The 21,224-nt window shown below is 44.0% G+C and overlaps 1 protein-coding gene across 3 annotated transcripts in view; it reads left to right on the plus strand.

Moving 5' to 3' along the window:
- Positions 1-21,224, plus strand: part of TMEM266 (transmembrane protein 266) — a 124,111-nt gene that overhangs the window by 37,353 nt on the left and 65,534 nt on the right. Inside the window, exons 2-3 of one of the 3 annotated variants that reach the window (XM_061394714.1) lie at positions 13,651-13,820; positions 18,485-18,616. In XM_061394714.1, the coding sequence (XP_061250698.1) occupies positions 18,579-18,616 (38 nt within the window). In that variant the 5' untranslated portion in view covers positions 13,651-13,820; positions 18,485-18,578. Of the gene's footprint in view, positions 1-13,650; positions 13,821-17,092; positions 17,997-18,484; positions 18,617-21,224 lie in introns of those variants that run through there. The other 2 variants (XM_061394715.1, XM_061394713.1) reach the window with 2 other exon arrangements.

Raw genomic sequence — 21,224 nt, forward strand, 5'->3', positions numbered from 1 at the left:
TGAGCCCTCGATACCCAGGAAAGATCAGACATGGCCTTGCCACCCACTGCATCAGTGCTAAACTGCCATCCTGGCTAGCCAACCTTGTTCCTACTTGTTCCCGGGTGCACAGACTCCCAGTTCAGAGGCCCCAGCCTCTTCACAAACAGGCCCTCCATATTCACCCTCCCTCTGCACAGTTCTGTGCTCCCCTTCAGCCCAGCATCCCTCAGCCCCTGCAGAGAATGAATAGTCATCAGGTCTCTGTCATATGCAAGGCATAGTGGGAGAATCATAGGCCCTTCCCTGAAGAAGCTTACTCAGTCCAAGCATCCCTTTGGGAGTGCCCTCAGGGTAGCCTCACCATACTCATACCTGAGCTCCTCCTTAAAGCTTGCCAGAGCCACCCCAACCCACCTGATTCCCCCTTCTTTTCTATTTTTTCGTCCCGAGGTTTTGCACCACGCTGGACTTCTCTTGGGGGTGGATTCACTTGTAAATATCCTCTCCCCATCATATTGGCAACCAACAAAGACCCAGGACAGCAGAGTGTGCTTTTGTTTCTTTGAGCTCACACTGTCCAAGAGAAGTAGAAACCACACACACAGTTTAAACATTTTCTAGTAACACATTAAAAAGTTAGAAACTGGTGTGTATGCGTGTGTGCTCGGTCATATCCAACTATTTGTGACCCCATGGACTGTAGCCACAAGCCTCCCCTGTCCATGGAATTTTCCAGGCAAGAATACTGGAGTGGGTTACCATTTCCTACTCCAGAGGATCTTCCCTATCCAGGGATTGAACCTGCTTCTCTTGTGTCTCCTGCATTGGCAGGCGGATGCTTTACCACTGAGCCACTTGGAAAGCCCTAAAAGAAACAGGTGAGATTAATTTTAATGTATTTTTAATAACATTAAAGTATATCTAGAATATTATCATTCTAACATGTAATCAATATAAAAATGATTTTATTCATATTATTCATAGGTCTTCAGTGTGTATTTTGTTTGTACAGAACTTAACTGAGCTCACTGGGCAGGATGTGGGTCTCATGACATCTGACCGGGGATTATACCCATGTCCCCTGCATTGCAAGGCAGACTCTTCATCACTGGACCACCAGAGAAGTCCTTAAACTATCTTCATTGAAAAACATTTGACATATAAATATTGTAGAGAAAACTGAGATTTAAGACCTTGCTTTTACTCAGATGCTAAGTTACAAAGCTCACATTTGAACCCAGGTCTGGGTCCAAAGCCTGTCCTTAAAATAGAATATTTAAGTTGGAAGGTTCATTAGAAAATTATCCAAACCGTTATCTCCGTGAATATCACTTGTGTTCTCAGCACCTAGCCCCAGTGTCTGGCTTGTTCTAGGAGCTCAATTATTTCAGTGAGCAAATCTGGTCTCACTTTATAGATGAGAAATTGAGAAATGAGAGGAGACTTGTCTGACTTGATGGAAAGAGGGATGCCAGGGGCTAGAACCCACATTGCTGATTATCGCTGCACTGCTCTTATTCCATGTCGTTCTGTCACACAGGTGATCAGCCCCCTGAACCATGGGAGTTTGACATCTGAAGTTCTCTTTGTATTTACAGGGACAGATTTTCAGCAGGCATTTTCTTCCCCATGTCCATAGCCTCAGAACTCACCAGAAATCTTCCTTGCAATTCCCATCTCCTCTTAATTCCACCCTCCAGCAGCTGAGCCTGCTCAGGGACCCGGACTCCAGATCTCCATGTGAAGCCGCATGCACCAGCAAAGCTCACTGCATGTGGGCACCACCCCCAGCTTTCATCTCGGGTCACACTCGTCGTGACAACTCGAGAGGTTTCCTTGGCTGGAGGGCAGCACGACTCTCCAAGAGGGTCACGCCAGCAGCTGCCTGCTGTGCCTGGATGCCTGCCCTGGAGCCTGATTGGGAAGGCGCCCTCGGGCTTACTGCAGGCCCAGCCAGTCAGCGTCTTCCCAGGGAACTCCTAGCAGCCTCCCTCCCGATCGGGTCATAGTAAAGGTCACAGATTGTATTAGAAGCTTAGAACTGAAAGGGAATTTACATATCATGCACCCTAGTGCTTTTCTAACTATAGTGTCCTACAAGTCTCCTGGGAATCTTGTTAAGATGCAGATTTCTGATTTCATCAATTGCAACAGATGTACCACTGAAAGCTACGCGGGGTGTCGGGGGAGGGGTGGTGGTCACATGGAAATGCTCTATACTTTAAATTTTTCTTTAAATTTTAAAACTGCTCTAAAAAAATAGTCTATTAATTTTTTTAACATCCTACTGAGTTCCAAGAGGAGATCATTTGCTGGGTAACTGCTCAGTCGTGTTTCTCCTTAGGCACAAAGATGACCTTGCACATTCACTGCTGATGGCCCCTCCAAGGCTGCCTCCAGCACTGACTTGCTGAAAACTGTCCTCAAGTTTGATGGGTTAACTGAAGAATACTTTTTGAATGCAGAAAGCGTACTCATGGGGCCATCTAAAGGCCCTGCCTCATTTTTCTGCCTTTAGAAAAGCTGCTGAACTAAATCTGGCATATAGAAATGTGCCCAAGAGATTTTTCTTTAATTTTTTTAAGGATTTAATATAATTTTTATCCCATATTGGGGTATAGGCTTACAACTGTTGTGTTAGTTTCAGGTGTATAGCAGACTGGTTCAGTTCTACATATACTTTTATCTGTTCTTTTTCAGATTCTTTTTTTCCATATAGGTTATTACAGAATAATAACTCTAACCTATAGTAGAGTTCCCTGTGCTATCTAGTAGCTCCTTGTTGATTATTTTATATATAATATAATGTGATATTATTTTATATATAAAATAATGTGATGTATTATTCCCAACTTCTAATTTATCCTTCTTCCCCCACCTTTCCCCTTTAGTAACTGTAATTTTGTTTTTGAAATCTGTGAGTCTGTTTCTGTTTTATGAATAAGTTCATCTGTATCATCTTTTTAGATTCCACATATAAGTGATACTGTGTGATACTTGTCTTTCTCTGACTTACTTCACTTAGTATGATAATCTCTAGGTCCATCCATGGTACTATAGATGGCATTAGTTCATTCTTTTCTTGACTGAGTAATATTCCACTGTATACATGTACCACATCTTCTTTATCCATTCCTCTGTCAGTGGACACTTAGGTTTTTCCATGTCTTGGCTATTGCAAATAGAGCTGCAGAGAACATTGGGATGCATATATCTTTTCAGATTATGGTTTCCTCCAGATACATGCCCAGGAGTGGGATTGCTGGATTATATGGTAGTTACATTGTTAGTTTTCTGAGGAACCTCCATACTATTCTCCATAGTGGCAGCACCAATTTACATTCCCAGGAACAGTGTAGGAGGGTTCCCTTTTCTCTACACCGCCCCCCATTTCAATGATGGCCATTCCGCCCGGTGTGAAGTAATGCCTCGTTGCGGTTTTGATTTGCATTTCTCTAATAATTAGCAACATGAAATATTTTTTCAAGTGCTTTGAGGTTTTTTCCTTTCAGTTTGCTAATATGAACCCTGGCCTTAAGGAGCTTATAGTCTATAATAGATGGTACAGGAGCCTAAACCTCTATAAGACAAAGTGCAAAAGTGGTACATGCCCTGAGTGATGTACAGTTAAAGTGTACAGAAGACAGAAAAGAGACGACTCCCTGACACTGCGTTCAGGGGCAAGCAGTGACACTGGGTTATAGAAGGTTGGATGAGAGAGGGATTGTGGTTGGGACCTGTGGACCTGGGTGGTTGGGACTACAAGGAACTGTTTACTTTATATATTTCTATACTGTCTCATTTTCATTAATACTGAACTAAATACTGATCCCCCACAGACCTGTCCATGGTCCTGCTGGGAGAGTTCCATAAGCAGAGGCAGAGGGTGGATAATTGTGTGCCTGTGTCTGAGCACTGGGAACAGTGGTGTCTGGACAAGGTGGCTGGAACACAGCACAGAAAGAGGATGAGGAATGGCTTAAAACATTGAGGTCAGGTGGTGGAGGGTTCTGAATCACAGGCCAAGGAATTGAGACCATGTTCAGTAAGCAGTAAACCATGAAATTAAAATATGCCTGCTCCTTGGAAGAAAAGCTATGACAAACCTAGACAGCATATTAAAAAGCCAAGACATCACTTTGTCGACAAAGGTCTGTTTAGTCAAAGCCAGTCAAAGCTGTGGTTTTTCCAGTCGTCATATACGGATGTGAGAGGTGGACCATAAAGAAGGCTGAGCACCAAAGAATTGATCCTTTCAAATTTCACTGGAGAAGACTCTTGAGAGTCCCTTGGACTTCAAGGAGATCAAACCAGTCAATCCTAAAGGAAATAAACTCTGAATATTCACTGGAAGAACTGATGCTGAAGTTCCAATACTTTGGCCATCTGATGCGAAGAGCCAATTCATTGGGAAAGACCCTGATGCGGGGAAAGACTGAAGATTAAAGGAGAAAACAGTAGCAAAGAATGAGATGGTAACACCACCAACTCAATGGACATGAATTTGAGCAAACTTCGGTAAATAGTGAAGGAGAGGGAAGCCTGGCATGCTGCAGTCCATAGGGTCACAAGGTGTCGGACATGACTGAGCAACTGAAAAACACCACGTTGGTAAGTAGTGGTGACTGAGCAAACCCCAGCTTCAGCAGAAGAGTTATGTGGTGGCTGCATGTAAGATGTGTCAGAGAAGAGAAGCCTGGAGGTAAGGGTCCTTGTCAGGAGACTGCTCTGAGGAAGATTCGGGAACCCAGGCAGTTGAAAGCTGTCTAGTCTGCCTCGGGATTCCCACAGCCCTTTTCCTGTATCTCTCATGCATGCTTACCAATTTTTAACCTTAGGTACATTTTTTAGTGTAAAAGTAGATTTAGTTCATTATTAATGAAAATGAGACAGTATAGAAACATATAAAGTAAACAGTTCCTTGTAGTCCCACCACCCAGAGATAACTTCTTTTAACATTGTGGATCTGTCCTTTCAGATTGCTTTATACATACATCACACTATATGGGCTTTTTTTTTTTTTCTTCCATATATGAACATACTTTAAAGCCTACTTTTTCTAATTACCTTGTAATGAACATCTTTTCTTGTCAAGCAATATTTCTAGATTTTTGTTGTTGTTTTGGTTGACTTTTGGTTTTGCTTTCCTAGTTTTTAAAATTGTGGTTAACATACACATAACATGAAATGTACCGTCCCTGACAGTATATTTGTATCATTGTGCAACGATTAATATTATTTAGTTGCAGAACATTTCATAATCCCAAAAGGAAACCCTGAAACCACTAAGCAGTCATTCCCCATTCCTGTCTCTCCCCAGCCCTCAGGAACCATTGATTTGCTTCCTATCTCTAGAGATTTATCTATTTGAGAAATTTCATGTAAATGGAATCATACAGTATGTGGCCTTTTGTGTCTGGCTTCTTTTATCCAACATAGTGTTTTCAAAGTTCATCATATCTGGATTATCCTTGTCTTTTTTTTTTTTTTTTTAAACAAATGATGCTCAGGAACAAAAAGCAGTGAAATGAAACCTCTCCTCGAGAATACCACTTCTTCCCCCACCTCCCTACCTGTTAATAACTTTGGATGCAGCCATCGGAGCTTTTAGATGAATGGAGGTTGATAGGAACCATCAAGCGATGACTTTTTTCAACAACATATTCTGCTGTCTCTCTCTCCTCCCATCACCTGACATGAATGTGGCAAGATGCCTTAGCTTTTCTAGTCACTTTCAGGATTTAAAACAGTGTTAGTTACGTCCGACTCTTTGCGGCCCCATAGACTGTAACCCACCAGGCTCCTCTGTCCATGGAATTCTCCAGGCAAGAATGCTGGAGGGGGAAGCCGTTCCCTTCTCCAGGGGATCTTCCCAACCCAAGGATCAAACCCGGGTCTTCTGCACTGCAGCGGATTCTTTACTGTCTAAGCCACCAGGGAAGCCCTTCAGGATTTAGGACAGGCTCATTTTCAGGTGTTAAAATCTTCCATGTAAATGAAAACTTCTGTCCAGGCTACACAACCTGACCTATAGGCCAGCCTTTCTGCTCCTTCCCACCCCAGTTCTCTGTACTCACCCAGCCTGACCCAAGGATGCTTTTGCAAGTTCCTTAGAAATCCACCTTCTGTGTTCTGCCACTCCAGCCCATCTGGATGCAGTAGGGGAGCTGCACGCACCATTCCACTGGATTCTTGCCTAACTTCAGAGGGCTACCTTCAGTTCCCGCTTTGGACGTGTGTCCCTGGCACCCCTCTGGTCCTCTTGAGTAGAGTCCTAGCAAGGTGTCCACTGGAGTCCATAAACTAGACTGTAGTCCCTAACTATTGCCATATTTGTGATCATCTCACATCCCTCCAGAGGCCTTTCTAGAGTTGGGGAAATTCCTATATTGAGTCCACCCCCATGCAAGGTGGCAGCCTTCCTTGCAGCCAGGATACAGCTGTGTGATGTGTCTCTGCCGATTTTTAATCAGGGGGAGCTGGGACCTTGGAAGCTGGGGAGGAGAGGATGTCGGTGTGGTGTGGTGGCATCAGCAATGCTTGTACTGGAGCGGCACCAGGGTCCAGTCCGTGTTCCTGACCATAAATGTTTGATACCTGGCGCTCTAACCCACCTGGAATTCAGCATCCTTTAAAAATGTATACTCTCTTAAACTATTGAGTTTAATTTTCACTAATATCCTTGACTGATGCCATACCCCTGCTTAGCTTGGTGGTTAAGGGCAGGTTGTTCCCACCAATGTTCTCTGTCCTCTCCTGGCCATCTTCCATGTCCCAGTCAGCCTAGGCATCTGGCATGGGTTTCTCTAGCCTTCTCTCTCACAGGCCATCAGGAGTAGTAGCTACTAGACCAGCTTGACCATTTATTGCTGCTGCTGCTGCTGCTGCTAAGTCGCTTCAGTCGTGTCCGACTCTGTGCGACCCCATAGATGGCAGCCCACCAAGGCTCCCCATCCCTGGGATTCTCCAGGCAAGAACACTGGAGTGGGTTGCCATTTCCTTCTCCAATGCATGAAAGTGAAAAGTGAAAGTGAAGTCGCTCAGTCATGTCCAACTCTTGGCGACCCCATGGACTGCAGCCCACCAGGGTCCTCCATCCATGGGATTTTCTAGGCAAGAGTACTGGAGTGAGGTGCCATTGCCTTCTGTTAGTATATTCCAAATAGATAGTCTGACATCTCTCTTTAGAAAATGTGTGAGCATTTACTATCTTTATCTTTGACTTTAGGGCAGCTGCCAAATTCTGGGACCACAGGAAAAGTCCCATTCCACACCTTGTCATATACGTATTTTCTCTATATATTATGTAATTGGGATCATCATCTATTTATCATTTGGTAACCTTTTTTATTGTTACATTGTAGGCAACTTTCCATGTTATTGAAAATAGTATACCTTCATCCATTAAAAAAAAAAAAAATCAGCCATATTGTTGAAAGAACTGTTTACAAACAATAAAAAGCACCCATTTTAAAAGCACACTTGGAACCATCACCACAATAAAGATTTAGAGTATTGCCAGAAGTTCCCTCATATTCCTTTGCAGTAAGTCCTTCCCAGTTTCCATTTAACTTCATCCTTTTCAATAGCTGTAGGACAATCCCATAATACAGAAGTTCCTTAATTTATTTACCTAGTCTCCTATTGATAGACATTTGCATTGCTTTCAATTTATTATTTTATTGATTTCTTATCAACACATATTTGTGGAGCACTTACTATGTGCGAGGTGTGGTGATATTATATAAATTCAAGAAACTTCTATATGTGTCTATGCATCTGTTATTCCCCTAAAACATATCTTCTAGCAGTTGAATTGCGGGGTCAAAGAGTGCACATTAAAATAATTTTGATAAATATATTGTCAAATCACCCTTCAGCAAATTTCCAACAATTTTCACCTCTATCAACAATGGCTCAGACCGTAAAGAATCTGCCTGTAATGTGGGAGACCTACGTTCAATCTCAGGGTTGGGAAGATGCCCTGGAGAAGGAAATGGCAACCCACTCCAGTCTTCTTGCCTGGAGAATTCCAGGGACAGAGGGGACAGAGGAGCCTGGTGGGCTACAGTCTGTGGGGTCACAAAGAGTTAGACACAACTGAGCAACTACACACACATATATATCTCAGTGATGTGCATGAATGGCCGTTTTCTCATACACTCATCAGTACTAAGTATTATAAATCATTCCTAGTCCATTAGGAGAAAAAATGGTTTGAATTTACATGTCTTTGCTTACTGATAATGTGGATCCACTTTGCATCTGTGACTTTTATTTGGTTTCTGGAAATCACTGCCCCAGGAGCCAAACTCCCTTGACTTCACTCAGAGTGAGGTCATGACCGGATTCTCTCCACTGAACTGGAAGGACATCCTGTCCTATTAGAAGTGGGACAAAGGTCACCCTTCAATTCCTGATGGCTCCCTGCGTCCCCTTGAACAGCCAGTTCGGATAAAGCCCCTCCAGGTTGGGGTTGGTCCTAGTCTCTTCTGTGTTTGGACCTGCCCCTGCAGGTACCCCTGAGTAGGTCCATGTCATTTACACTTCTAAGCTGGCAGAGAGTGTGGGTGGAAACATAGCAGGCTTAACTTAGATATAGTTCCTGGTCAACCAGATAAAAATCATTAGCAAAGTCGCTCTCTTTTTAACAAGTAAGTATATACAAAGAACTGACTCATTAGAAAAGAACCTGATGCTGGGAAAGATTGAAGGCAGGAGGAGAAGGGGATGACAGAGGATGAGATGGTTGAATAGCATCGCCGACTCGATGGCCATGAGTTTGAGCAAGCTCCGGAGTTGGTGATGGACAAGGACACCTGGCATGCTGCAGTCCTTGGGGTCACAAAGAGTCGGACATAACTGAGCACCTCAACAGACAAAAATACCAATGTGTGAGGCTTCCCTGGTGGCTCAGATGGTAAGGAATCTGCCGGCAGTGCAGAAGACCCAGGTTTAAACCCTGGGTCAGGAAGATTCCCTGGAGAGGGGAATGGCAACCCACTCCAGTATATCAATATATAAGTTAGTGCCTAAAATATGACTGGAAACTATTAGAAGGTGACGCCAGAATTTCCTGCAATCCCCCCTCCACTGTGGTGCTCTCCCATCCTCATTCCCAGGGAATTCAGATCTCCTTGGATAGATCACAACTCATAACTCCTGGGATTGGGCAGGAACCCAGGAACTGGTTATGTGGCTGGTTTAGTTTGGAGGGTTAGGGTTTATGGCACAAGGAGGAAAACAGAATCCTCAGGGCATTAACTGTTCTGAAACAACTCATAGAAATACTGTCACAGGGTAGTTCCTAAGTCAACTAAGTCTTTCCTTGTGGTGCAAGCATATTTATTGCTATTTTTGGTTTCGCCCTTGTCCTCTATTTTCACTCCAGTGCTCCATGGGGGCAAGGGTATAATTAAGCAAGTATTTGGACTTATCTGGTCCACAGACACCTTCAACGGCTTGCAAATAATTTAAGATGTTCCCTTAAAAGGGAACTTTCAAAGCAATCTTGTTTTAACTATTAAAATATAAGATATATAGTCTTTAGCCCAGTCATCTCACTTCTGGGAATCTATCCCATACAAATAAAAATACCATAATGAAATGTATGCAAGATCCTTATTGTAGTATTTTTCACAGGGCCCAAAAACTCTGAAACTGCCTGTCAGTAGGGATGTGCGTGTGTGCGAAGTCGCTTCAGTCGTGTCCAGCACTTTGTCACCCTATGGACTATATAGGCTGCCAGGCTCCTCTGTCCATGAGATTCTCTAGCCAAGAATAGTGGAGTGGGTTGTTATGCTCTCCTCCTGGGGGTCTTCCTGACCCAGGGATCGAATACATACATCTCCTGTATGTATATTAAGGGAGAGCAACAGCGAGGCAGGTGAAGTGCGCAAATGAGGGGGAAGTGGGCAAAAAAGAATACACATGCCACTAAAGACATGAATTTTATGATAAGCAATTTATATAGTTATGTATTATACATGTGTATGTGTGTGTATACATATGTATATGAATTAAGAAATTAGAAAAATATAGATCTTTATTGACAATAAAGGATTTCCATTCTATATTGCTAAGTGATAAAAGTAAATTACAGAGTTGGTTTTATTTTGTTAAACACAACCCCCCCCAAATTAGCTTATATCTGTGAGTACATGCTTACATAATTCTGGGCCAGGATTTCTACACCTGAGTGTTAACATAGGACCTCAGGGGAGACATGGAGGGTTACAATGGAGGCTGGAGAGAGGTTATCTTTAATATACATATATACAAAGATGTATATGAAAATATATGTCTTTGCTACATCTGGCCAGTCCCTTAAGGTGGATTGTAAATTTGATTAGAAACACAAGACTAGATGCCAAGATTGATTCTAAATTAGGTCATGTGGTTACATGTGACGTGCAGGCTCACCTTATCAGCAAGTGATTAAAAGACCAAAAGCTGTTCATTTAGAAGCCAGATATTGGCCATGAATAGTGAGAAGAAAATCAGAATAGCAGGTCAGAGGCTCCTAACTGGGCAACTCAGGACTCGGGCTTCTATTGAAGAACTGTACACAAAAAGAAACACCTATAAAAGAAAGGTGAAATAATAAAACCTTTGTATCATGGTGAAGCATTTTTGAAACAACATGTTTAGTATAAATTTCAGAAAATTTAAATAAAATTGTGCTTCATTTTAAAATATATACGTATGTGTCTTTGTATTATTTTATGTGTTACAGTGGACATTTATCTATAATGTATCAGTGATCTGTTACCATAGTAATACCACATAACAACCATTCCCAAAACTTGGTGGGCTTAGAGAAACAAACCTTTCCTAACAGATGGCTGAAGGAAGAAGACTGTACCTGCCATGTGAGTGATATTTATAAGGAAGTTTACAGCTTTCAAAACACTCCTTTGTAATGTTTTGTTCTTCTCACCTCTCTGAATTTTAATTTCTATCTGCGCATCTGTCTTATCAGTAGCCCACGAGTTTTCTGAGTGTCTCTTTTATCGTGATAACCCCAGTCTTTGGTATACTTCTAGAGGACACCAGGTACTAATAAATGGCTAAAGAATGATTTTGAAAAAACAAAGTTTTTATGTAGGTCATGGGTCTGTGGCTCTGCAGTTTAGGCTGGGCACAGCTGTGTGACTCTTCTAGACTTGACTGAACTCATGTGTCTGGGGTGGGCAGGTGCAGGCGGCTATTGGCCGTCCTTGGCCGGGGTGATGGGCGTGCTGGCTGTCATGGAAACATGTGAGCGAGAAGGCAAGCCCAGTCACAGGAGTGCTTTCTTGTTTGCTGATGCGGTCATCAGGGTTCTACAGAGAAGCAGGAGCAACAGGATATATATGTGTGCATGAGTGTGTTTCTGTGTGTGTGTGTGTGAATGTGAATAAAGAGATTTATTATAAGGAACTGGCTCACGGGATTACGGAAGCTGAGAAGTCCAGACCCAGTAAAGCCAATAGGATAATTTTGAGCCTGAGTCTGAAAACAGAAGACTGATGCCCCAACTCACAGTCAGCAAGGCAGAGAGAGAGAATTCTTTCTTACTAGCTTTTTATTCTCTTCAGGCCATCTACAAATTGAATGAAGCCCACCCACACTGGCGAGGGCAGCCTCCTTTACTCAGTCTACCAATTCAGATTTTAATCTCATCCAAAAATATCCTTTTAGACACACCGAGACACACTGTTTAACCAGATAGCCCCGTGTGTGTCCAGTTGACATATAAAACTAATCATCACAGTTTCCAATCTGTGTTGACAAAGCAGGTCACGTGGCCAGCCCCAGCGACAGGTGAGGGGGTAATAAGCTATGTGACTGTCCTTGTCCATCTGGGCTGCTGTTGCAGAATGCCATAGGCTGGGGGCCTTCTTAACAGTTCTGGAACCTGGCAAGTCCAGGGTCAAGGCGCTGGCAGACCTGGTGTCTGGTGAAGACTCCCCTCCTGGTTTGCAGTGGGCGGTGTTCAGGTTGTATTCTCACATGGCTAAGAAGTCATCATTCTTGTGTTTCTTCTTATTAGGGTGCTAATCCCGTTTGTGAGGATTCCTTCCCCATGACTTAATTACTTTCCAAAGGCATTACCTCCCAATACCACCAACATATGAGTTTTGAGGGACACATTCTGTCTGTAAGAACAACAAAAGGGGCATTAATATAGGGAGAGTGAGAATGGGGTCATTTTTGCATCCTACCACAGATATACAAAAAAGTACTACAAAAGTATTGAAGAAAGAGGATTTCCCCCCCCCCCATTTATCAAAGAATAGTCATTTGTCTGGTGCCATGTAGAATTCAATAGCAAAGTTAATCATAATTAACTTTCTTAATCTTAAGTTCTTAAATCTTTTAGTTAAGACAATGTACAGCCAAAGATTTCTTCAGAGACTTGCAAAGTCTTACTCTTAAGATTTGCTTGACTGGAACGGGGAGGGGGGATGATAGGGGTCAGCCACTGCAGCCCTCGCTCATTGTTGTCACTTCTCTAAATCACAGATACTTGAGTTCCCCAGGAGCTCCACAGAATTCTGGAGGGAAAATGATCTCAGGCAGCGGGTGAGGAATCCCTGCTATAGGACGTCTTTTTCTGCCCAGACTAGCCAGGGGCAAGGAACCACTGGATCCTTTGTTCCATTAGGGACAACTTAGGGAAGTGCTCATTAGAAAAAAGAAATTTTCGGGGGGGGAGCAAGGGAAGGATTAGAATGATGGTCCTCTTGATTTTCTTCTCGGAACATGAGAGTAATTTCAGATCTAGTTTAGTGTGATCTTGCTTTGTGTGTCCCCTGCTTCATGATACTGCTAGTAGTTGAGTGGGTGCATTATTTGGTAAGTGGAGAAGAGCAAAAGGTAGAAAGTAAGAGGGGTCCACAGAAGAAAAGAGAGCCACTGTGGGCTCCCTGCCCGCTTGTTTAACTGCTAAGGACTGTGCGGTGGAGTGGAGATCAGAGTGAGAGAATGCTCGCAGACATGATTGATTTTCTTCATTTTCACTCCTTGTTAACAGAGCAAGGTACAAATGGGTCAAGGTAACAACAAGGTTGACCTTGTGTTGCTGTACACAAACCTTTGTCTTTTAGAGCAAGAAACAGCCTCCTTCTGGGGGTGTGGAACATCATATCTGTGAAAGGTGCCTGTGCTCAGCGGCTTCTCCCTAGGAGTAGATTCTGCAGCATGCTTGAGGATGTCAAAACTGAACCCCACACATAGGCTTTCTAAATAAAAGAGCCCCGAGGTTTGGTAAGAGCACATCTTTTATCTCTCCTGCCAACATGTTACCAACACTTTGGAGACCCAGGAAACTTCCTTCAGCAGAGCCTCAGAACCATCTCAGAAGTGTCCAGACCTGGTCTGGCAGACAAGTGGTTATACACCAGACAGCTCTTTCGTGCTTCTTGCTTGCTAAGAGAACTGAGGTTTGTTTATGGTAACAATATGCCCAGCTCCTAAAGGATGAATCACGACTGGTCCAGGATCTCATATCACCCCTTACTCCCTTGGCCAGCTGTGTATTGTCCTTAGTTCTTTTTCAGCCATATGACCTAGCTATGCCCAAGAGACATTAGATGTTGACTAGAGGCCTTGGAAAGATAATACCAGCTAAATAAAAGACCAAACTTCATGAGGAGAAAGCCTTTGATTGTTTCTTTTTGGTAGGAGCTAGTGTGAGGATGTGCAAGCTGGAGCTGCAGCAGCCATTCTGCTACCACAAGGCAACAAATATGAATAATGCATCACAAGAGGAATGAGGGAATGCCAAGATACAAAGGGCTTGAGTCCTTGGTGATATCTTTGAGCCTCTGCCTCCAGGCCTCTTGCTATGTAAGGTAATTAAAAGTCTTTACTGCCTAAGTCACTGTTAGTCAGATATTTTGTTACTTGCAAATAAAATTATTCCTAACTAATATAGCGTGTCATCTTCAGCCTGGCCAGGATAGGTTTTGCTGACTATTTCACAATACTAGCTTTGTGTGCAAAATACACAGGGATAAAAATCCCTTCTATAAATTACCTCAAGCAGTCTTTCTGGTACAGAAGATCAGAGTGTGATCTGTGGATCAGCAAATCATTATTCTCTGGAGTTTTTTCAAAATACAAATTCTCAAGTTCCCACCCCAGACATACTAAATTAGAAACTTTGTGGGTAGGGCTATCAATTTGTATTAATATAAACTTTCATGGTAATTCTGGTGCAATGGAAAGTTTAAGAAGCACTGATATTGAGGGTCAAGTGGAGTGGCCTCATGTCAGAAACAGCTGGGGAACTTGAAGATTCTCAAACTCCACCTGCACAGTTCTGATTCAGCATTTCTGCAGTGTAGCCTGTGAATTTATATGTCCCAAAAGGCCCCCAGGTGATTTGCAGTAAAAGCAGCTTTGGCAACCAATGGAATGCAGATGAAAGCAGATCATGTATGCCACGGGGCTGTCAATAGAGTAAGAGATGAGGAGTAGGCTTGGTCGCCCCTGGGGACAGGTGAGCCAAATTACGGATTTTCTCACCTGCTAGGTAAGGGAACTGATTACTTGTTTTTAGAAACCTTTTTCAGCTCTAAGATTCCTGGGATGCCAACTTGAACTTGGCAGGTTTGGCTGGAACAAGCCAATATGGTTTTGGTAAATTACATAGACAGACTCATGAGCAACAAGTGGAATGGACTGGAATTTCCTAAAGTTTAAAAAACAGCCTTCCTCCCCACTGCTGCCAGACCAAATAAATCCAAAACAGGTTTCCTCTTCTGCTTTCCCAGGTTATGAGACAGCAGGTTTGCACTGCAGATGTTCATTTATAGAGTGCTAGACTACACCTGCTTCGTGCTAGGCTTGTGCTTTGGGTGTTATTTCATTTGGAAAATATTATTTTTAAAAAGCATCATCTTAAGGGATCTTGAACTGTGTCACTTGTTAAGGTTCTAAATCGCTGAAGCAGCCTACTCACTGTCCATCCAAATAGGATTTTAACCCTCTATCCTGCCTCATCTTTGCCTCTCCTGGAGATGCCAATCATTTCTTCCCATCCCCACATCTCCTTCCAGGAACCTGCAGTCCCCGTTTCCAAGGAGCTTGCTCCCCTCTCAACCCCTCTTGAGTGAATGTTTAAATCCGTAACACTGTGAAAAATAAACAACCACCACAAAACACCTCACTGATCGACTTTGGAAGATTATTTTGAAAACTAATAAATAAAGGAGGGAAAGTTAAGCATGTATCCTTCCTTTTCTATATGAACTGTACCTTAAGCTAATCTAATAGTTGATGAGGGGGAGTGTGTCTTCATAGTAGCTGAGAAATGAAGACAGAAAGATGAAATCATATGATCTTTTTGCAAGCCCTAATGAATTAATGGGATCTAGGAACCCATCAATGGCTGTTATGTCACAAAAGAAAAAAAAAAGACATTCTGTGTCTCTGAATGGAAGTCATGATACTGCTTATGAAAGTGAAAAAGAAAAAAAACTGAAGGTGGATCTTATTAAAGCTTATAGACTAATATTTATAGGAAATACAACTGTACTGGAAGGTCCATGGAAGCAAAGATCTTCCTAGTATATTCTCCAGAGAGTTAATATCTTGAATAGCATGTAAAGGGCTCATCTGCAAATACAGCTTGTTAAAACACCATTCCAGAAGGTAGGGTTGCTCACCTGGACTCCTGTTTGTGGACACCTCTGTCCTGACTTCATTGTCAGTGGAGGATGGACAGTCCACATGACCAGTTCTACCACTGGGAGGAGTTGGTTTGCTTGAGGCTTTGTAGAAAGAACTGAAAAGATTGAGACTGACTAAATCTGTGCTATGGGATGGAGAAGTTGATATATTTACTGTGCAATTAATACTACAAATGCTACAGGAGAGTTCTCATTTTTAAGTTCAGGCCCTCCTTATGAAGGTATAAAGTAAGGTGAAACCCCCAGGAAGGGGTGGCTGCAAAACATCTGTCCAGATTCTCCTTGCTGTTGTCTCTGACTCTTGCTCCCATGCTTTGTTTTGCCCCAAAAAACACCTGGTGTGAAAACAGTGGTCGCTGTATTAAAGCTCTAATGGCTTTACTTATTTATCCTTTTCTTTGGCTGTAGTGGGTCTTTGTCTCGGCATATGAACTCTTCGTTGTGGCACACAGGATCTAGTTCTCTGGCCAGAGATTGAACCTGGGGCCCCTGCATTGAGACTGCAGAGTCTTAACTACCAGACCACCAGGGAAATCCCAAAGCTCTTCTGATTTTATGAAGCTCTCTGTCTCTCTTATTTCCAGTTGCTCAAAGTTCAGATTTCCCAAGATTTCCTCAGTTTCCTTTACCTTGAGCTCTGACTTTTCCTAGTTACACAGAACGTGAAAGCACTTCCCCGCTTTGCAAATTTACCATCAATCCTCATATTTTTCACTCCAGGAGCACCTTTTCCTGTGGCACCATGTGACAATTCTGTCCCTTTGTTCCTTGAGAGCTGAGTTTCAGGATTGCATGGCTAAGTCATTCAGTCAGGTCCGACTCTTTGCGACCCCATGGAGTGTAGCCTGCCAGGCCCCTCTGTCTGTGGCATTCTCCAGGCAAGAATTCTGGAGTGGGTTGCCGTGCCCTCCTCCAGGGGATAGTCCTGAACCAGGGATCGAACCGCATCTCTCTCTCACATCTCCTGCATTGGCAAGTGCGTTCTTTATCACTCGCGCCACCTGGGAAGAGCTTCAGGATTGGGAAAGGATATTCATCCTGGATTGATGTCTTGTAGGAAAACCAGTTTGCAATTGGAATGTAACTTATGAAAGGATCAGCCCTTTGAGTAACTTCCCTTTTAAGTAGTGCAAAACCGCCCCAAACCTGGGTCTGTCTCCTTGACTGTGTACATTCTGTTACTCTTTCCCAGAAGACTTCAAGGTGGTACTATAGTACCTGTTTGTAGAAAAGTATATTCTATTTACCTAATCCAGATTTTAAGAGGCAATCTTACACTCAGACATCCAAATGCTTTGGAATGTGCTCAGATTCAACAGACTGTGCAGTTTAAATTTATAAAACAATAGCTCTGTTGATAAAAGCCAACAGTAGATGCCAGGCACTATTCCAAGGGTTTTACATGCATTAACTCAGTTAGTTCTATTATTATTCCCATATTTTATGGGTGGAGAAAATGAGCACAAAGTTTATTATTAGAGACATAGCACAACGCATGGGAGAACACACAGATAAAGTTTATTTATTTGAGGCAGAAATATACATCAGGAGAGGAGTATGGGTATCTTGAACGAGGGCTGCAGTAAGAGGTGGTTTAAGTCCCATAGCAAGCAGGAGTCCCCAGCTGATAGAAATGGGGCTGCGTGGCAGGAGGTGAGTGGCAGGTGAGCAAATGGGGAGCTTCCTCTGTGTTGACAGTCACTCCCCATTGCTCACATTACCACCTGAGCTCCACGTGTTAGGTCAGCTGTAGCGTTAGATTCTCACAGGAGCACAAACCCTAGTGTGAACTGTGCACGCGAGGGATCTAGGTCATGTGCTCCTTAGGAGAATCATCCCCAAACCATGTCCCTCACCACCCCGTGGAAAAACCATCCTCCATGAAACCGGTCCCTGGCACCAGAAAGGTTGGGGACCGCTGTTACAAAGGACCGTCCTTCGGGTCTTTGTTTATATTTGGCCACTTATCTTCTCTTTTCACACCTGACTGGTCCTAGGACCCTCTCCAACATGTGTGCACAACTTTTTGCTCAGATGGATCCCACTGCAGAGGCCTATGGGCTGTTCACACTTATTATGGGGTGGTGTCCCCTCCCCTTTTGTCCCCCAAGGAGCCTCCCTGCACGTGTGCAGACAGGGGAGTTTTCCTTGACCTCAGGAGTAGCCTTCTTATCTCTTTACTTCAGCAGAGCTCAGCTTCCACCACTAGCTTTGTCGTTGGAGTGTCTGGGTGAGAACAAAGCTTCAATTTTACTCTGCTTGACAAATACCAGCTGACCAGCCCAGGGGCCCATCTATCTCATACCTCATGACCACAGGCAGCCTGGCTTCAAGGTGTGTGACCTCTCTCCTGAAGACACCCAGTTGGGAAGAAGAGAGGGAGGCCTAGAAGAGTAGAGAAATAGCCTACCAGAGGAGAGGGAAATCTTGGGAGAAAGAAATATGTGGGAAAGCTCTTGAGATTATTTTAGACAAACCTAATTTTTGAGATTCCTAAAGCTGAAGTGTATAGAGTTACCCTGGTTTTTACTTGGCTATTTAGTAGAAAGAGCTGTGGTCCAACCTGGCTCTCTGCCATCTCTGTGTGATGCAGAAAAGTCACTTTGTCACTCTGGGCCCATTTCTTCATCTCTAAAAAAGAGAGAAATCCTGTCTGTTAGTATCTGCCATAAGTAATGATCGGAATCTGTTCACTGTTACTTTGAAGGGAAGTCTATCTCAGAGAAAGTTCTAAGGGCTTCCATCTTTAGATGAGCTTAGGAGGTACTCTGGTTTGGCTTCTGAGTGTAACAAATTCCTACTATTCAATTATTTGTTTGCAGGGTACCACATTCATATGTTTTGTAGAACTCATGCTTGGAAATGCTGACGTCAGGCTTCAAGACAGCTGAGCCCCACTAGACACCAGGAATACCCATGGCCCTGGTTGCATCTTTCAACATGACCAATCCACAGTAAGTAGCATTGGGATCTGCTCTCTGTGGATGCTGAGTTGGTATGTTGGGATCAGGGAACAGCCCCGTAGAGATGGACGGGGTTCCAGGTGGTTTTGTCCTTGAGCCTGACATTAAAATAACTTGTTAAAATCTACTTTTTCTCTGAGTTGCCTCTCTCATGTCATCTCATTTTCTTAATTCAAAAAGGCAGAGGAATTCTGCAATCCAAAACAGGTTGTAGGGACCTGCCTGGTGGTCCAGTGTTTAAGACTCTGTGGTTCCACTGCAGAGGACATGGGTTCAATCCCTCGTCAGGGAACTAAGATCCCACATGCCACACGGTGCAATCAAAAGACAAAACAAAACTGGGATTGTAATCCCATTGCTAGTCCAGTGGAATTACTAATATCCCATTGGCCAAAACAAGTCTCTTGATTGAACACAGCATTGGAGGTGGGAAATATACTCTTCCTTTTGATGGGAAGCTGCAGAGTCACATGGCGAAGTGAGGGGTGAAGAAAGGAACCACTGATACATGTTGTCCACCATACTGTTCTTCTTACCTAAGACCAGGGACCAGTCCCAACACCCAGACCTTTACTCCCCCTAAAGGAGGCCTTGTCTCCTTGTGCTGAGAGATGACCACGTGAGGAGAGATGGTGCTGGGCCATGGTGCTATGACCATAAGCAGGAGGGGGAAAGAGAGCCAGAAGCAGCTTATCCCACGGTTCTCAGAGCCACATCCTGTTGGTCTCAGAAACTCACCCCCGCCCTGCACGAACGTCCCACGGATCAGAAAGCCCCGGTTCAGCAAGCCATAGTTCCAAAAGAAAAGAACAAATTCAGCCCAGTGTCATTTACTTTTGGGGGAACATCTGGAGGAGCCAGGATTCCCCCATGAACAACCACACTTCTGTTCCAACTGTTGAGAAACTCAGCAGCTTCACATCCCGTGACTGTTCTGTCTGAAGATCTTGAGTCGTTTTGTAGATGTCACACCATGATGAGTACTATTATCCATGCCTTGACAGGGGGCAAAGAGCTAAGGTTATTTAAACCTTAGTCCCACAAAAGAGAATTGGGGCACTGGAAATTCCTGGGTGAATTCAGGCAGCTTAGGCCACCAACCTGTGGTGCTCAAGAAAGATCCCTCTTTTCCCTCAATTCTCTGGATGATTCAAGCAAAAGAGAAGTAGGCAGATGCAGCTCTAGACTTTCTGGATCACTGCCACTGTGTATTATTGGGTAGCTTTCAGTAACCAATAATCTTGGCAGTTGGCAAAGCTTAGCATTTAGAACCGTCCAGCCCAGTGTGGGGACTTCTCAATCCAGAGCTCCTCCTGCCTTTTCTTCTTCCTCGTACCCATGTCAAGGTCATAGAGAAGGGATGGCACCTCTCTTTCACCTCGTCGTGCCTCTGCTGGGGAACCTGAAGCCCCAGAATGTGGAGGCCCACAGAAGTTAGCACTGGAATCTGCACTCGAGCCCAAGGACAGTTTAACACAAACTGGGCTGTCACCGCAGCCTTGCCACTGGCCTCTCAGTGATCCCTTGGATAGTTCATTCTTACTCCTCCTCCCTGTTTGGCCAGAGGCATAAGACCCAGCCCCTCGGATTCTATGGGATGAGCTAGGCTCAAGGATTTGTTGGAGAGACCAAAGACGGCACCCCAGGAGGTGAAAGCAAAATGATCCAGCTTACCATCTCTTCACAGGGTAGCTGTTGGGATTGGGAGGAAGAGTTCTTAGTTACCCAATACACCACAGGATGTGTAATGTCCCCTTTCCTATTAATGTCGTTAGTGACCTCCTGTGGTCACTGGAGGTCACAGCCACAGATTCCTCCACCAATTGCTAAATACCCTGCTGGGTTGCAGATTCCTCCACCAATTGCTAAATACCCTGCTGGGTTGCTTGATAACCTGTCACAGGAGGTGGCCCTGCCCCTGGTTGAGATGCTCTGTAATGATAATGGAGTTGTGGGTTATTTGCAGGGCCCTTGGTGAGTCTGACAGTAACCTAGGATGAGACGCACAACCTCTCTCGGACATTTGATCTGGTGACCCCCGTTTCCTACTCTCAACCTTAAAAAGGCAACTGTAACAGGACCTCATTGGAAAAGACCCTGATGCTGGGAAAGATTGAGGTCAGGAGGAGAAGGGGACGACAGAGGATGAGATGGTTGGATGGTATCACCAACTCAATGGACATGGGTTTGGGTGGACTCCGGGAGTTGGTGATGGACAGGGAGGCCTGGTGTGCTGCGGTTCATGGGGTCGCAAAGAGTTGGACATGATTGAGCAACTGAATTGAACTGAACAGGACCAGTTTGAGTAGGAATGGAATGGCACCCAGGACAGCAGGCCCCTCCTGTCCTCATGGCCTGAAGGCTCACTCGGCCCCTCCAGATCGGCCCCCCAAGCACCAATGGTACATCCAGTTGTGAGCAAACACCTCACTTCTCTATTGTGTCCAGATGGTAGGACCATTACAAAGAAACCTGGGAGACAACTTACAAGAATATATTACTCCAACATAAAATCCGGTGACTGAGAAGCCTAAAAGTCTTAAGTCCTGGCTTTGCTGGTTAGTAGAGTTTCTACCTGGGTCTATACCTGCCCCCAAAG

This window comes from Bos javanicus, chromosome 21 (genome assembly GCF_032452875.1).
Source record: "Bos javanicus breed banteng chromosome 21, ARS-OSU_banteng_1.0, whole genome shotgun sequence".
NCBI lineage: Eukaryota > Metazoa > Chordata > Mammalia > Artiodactyla > Bovidae > Bos > Bos javanicus.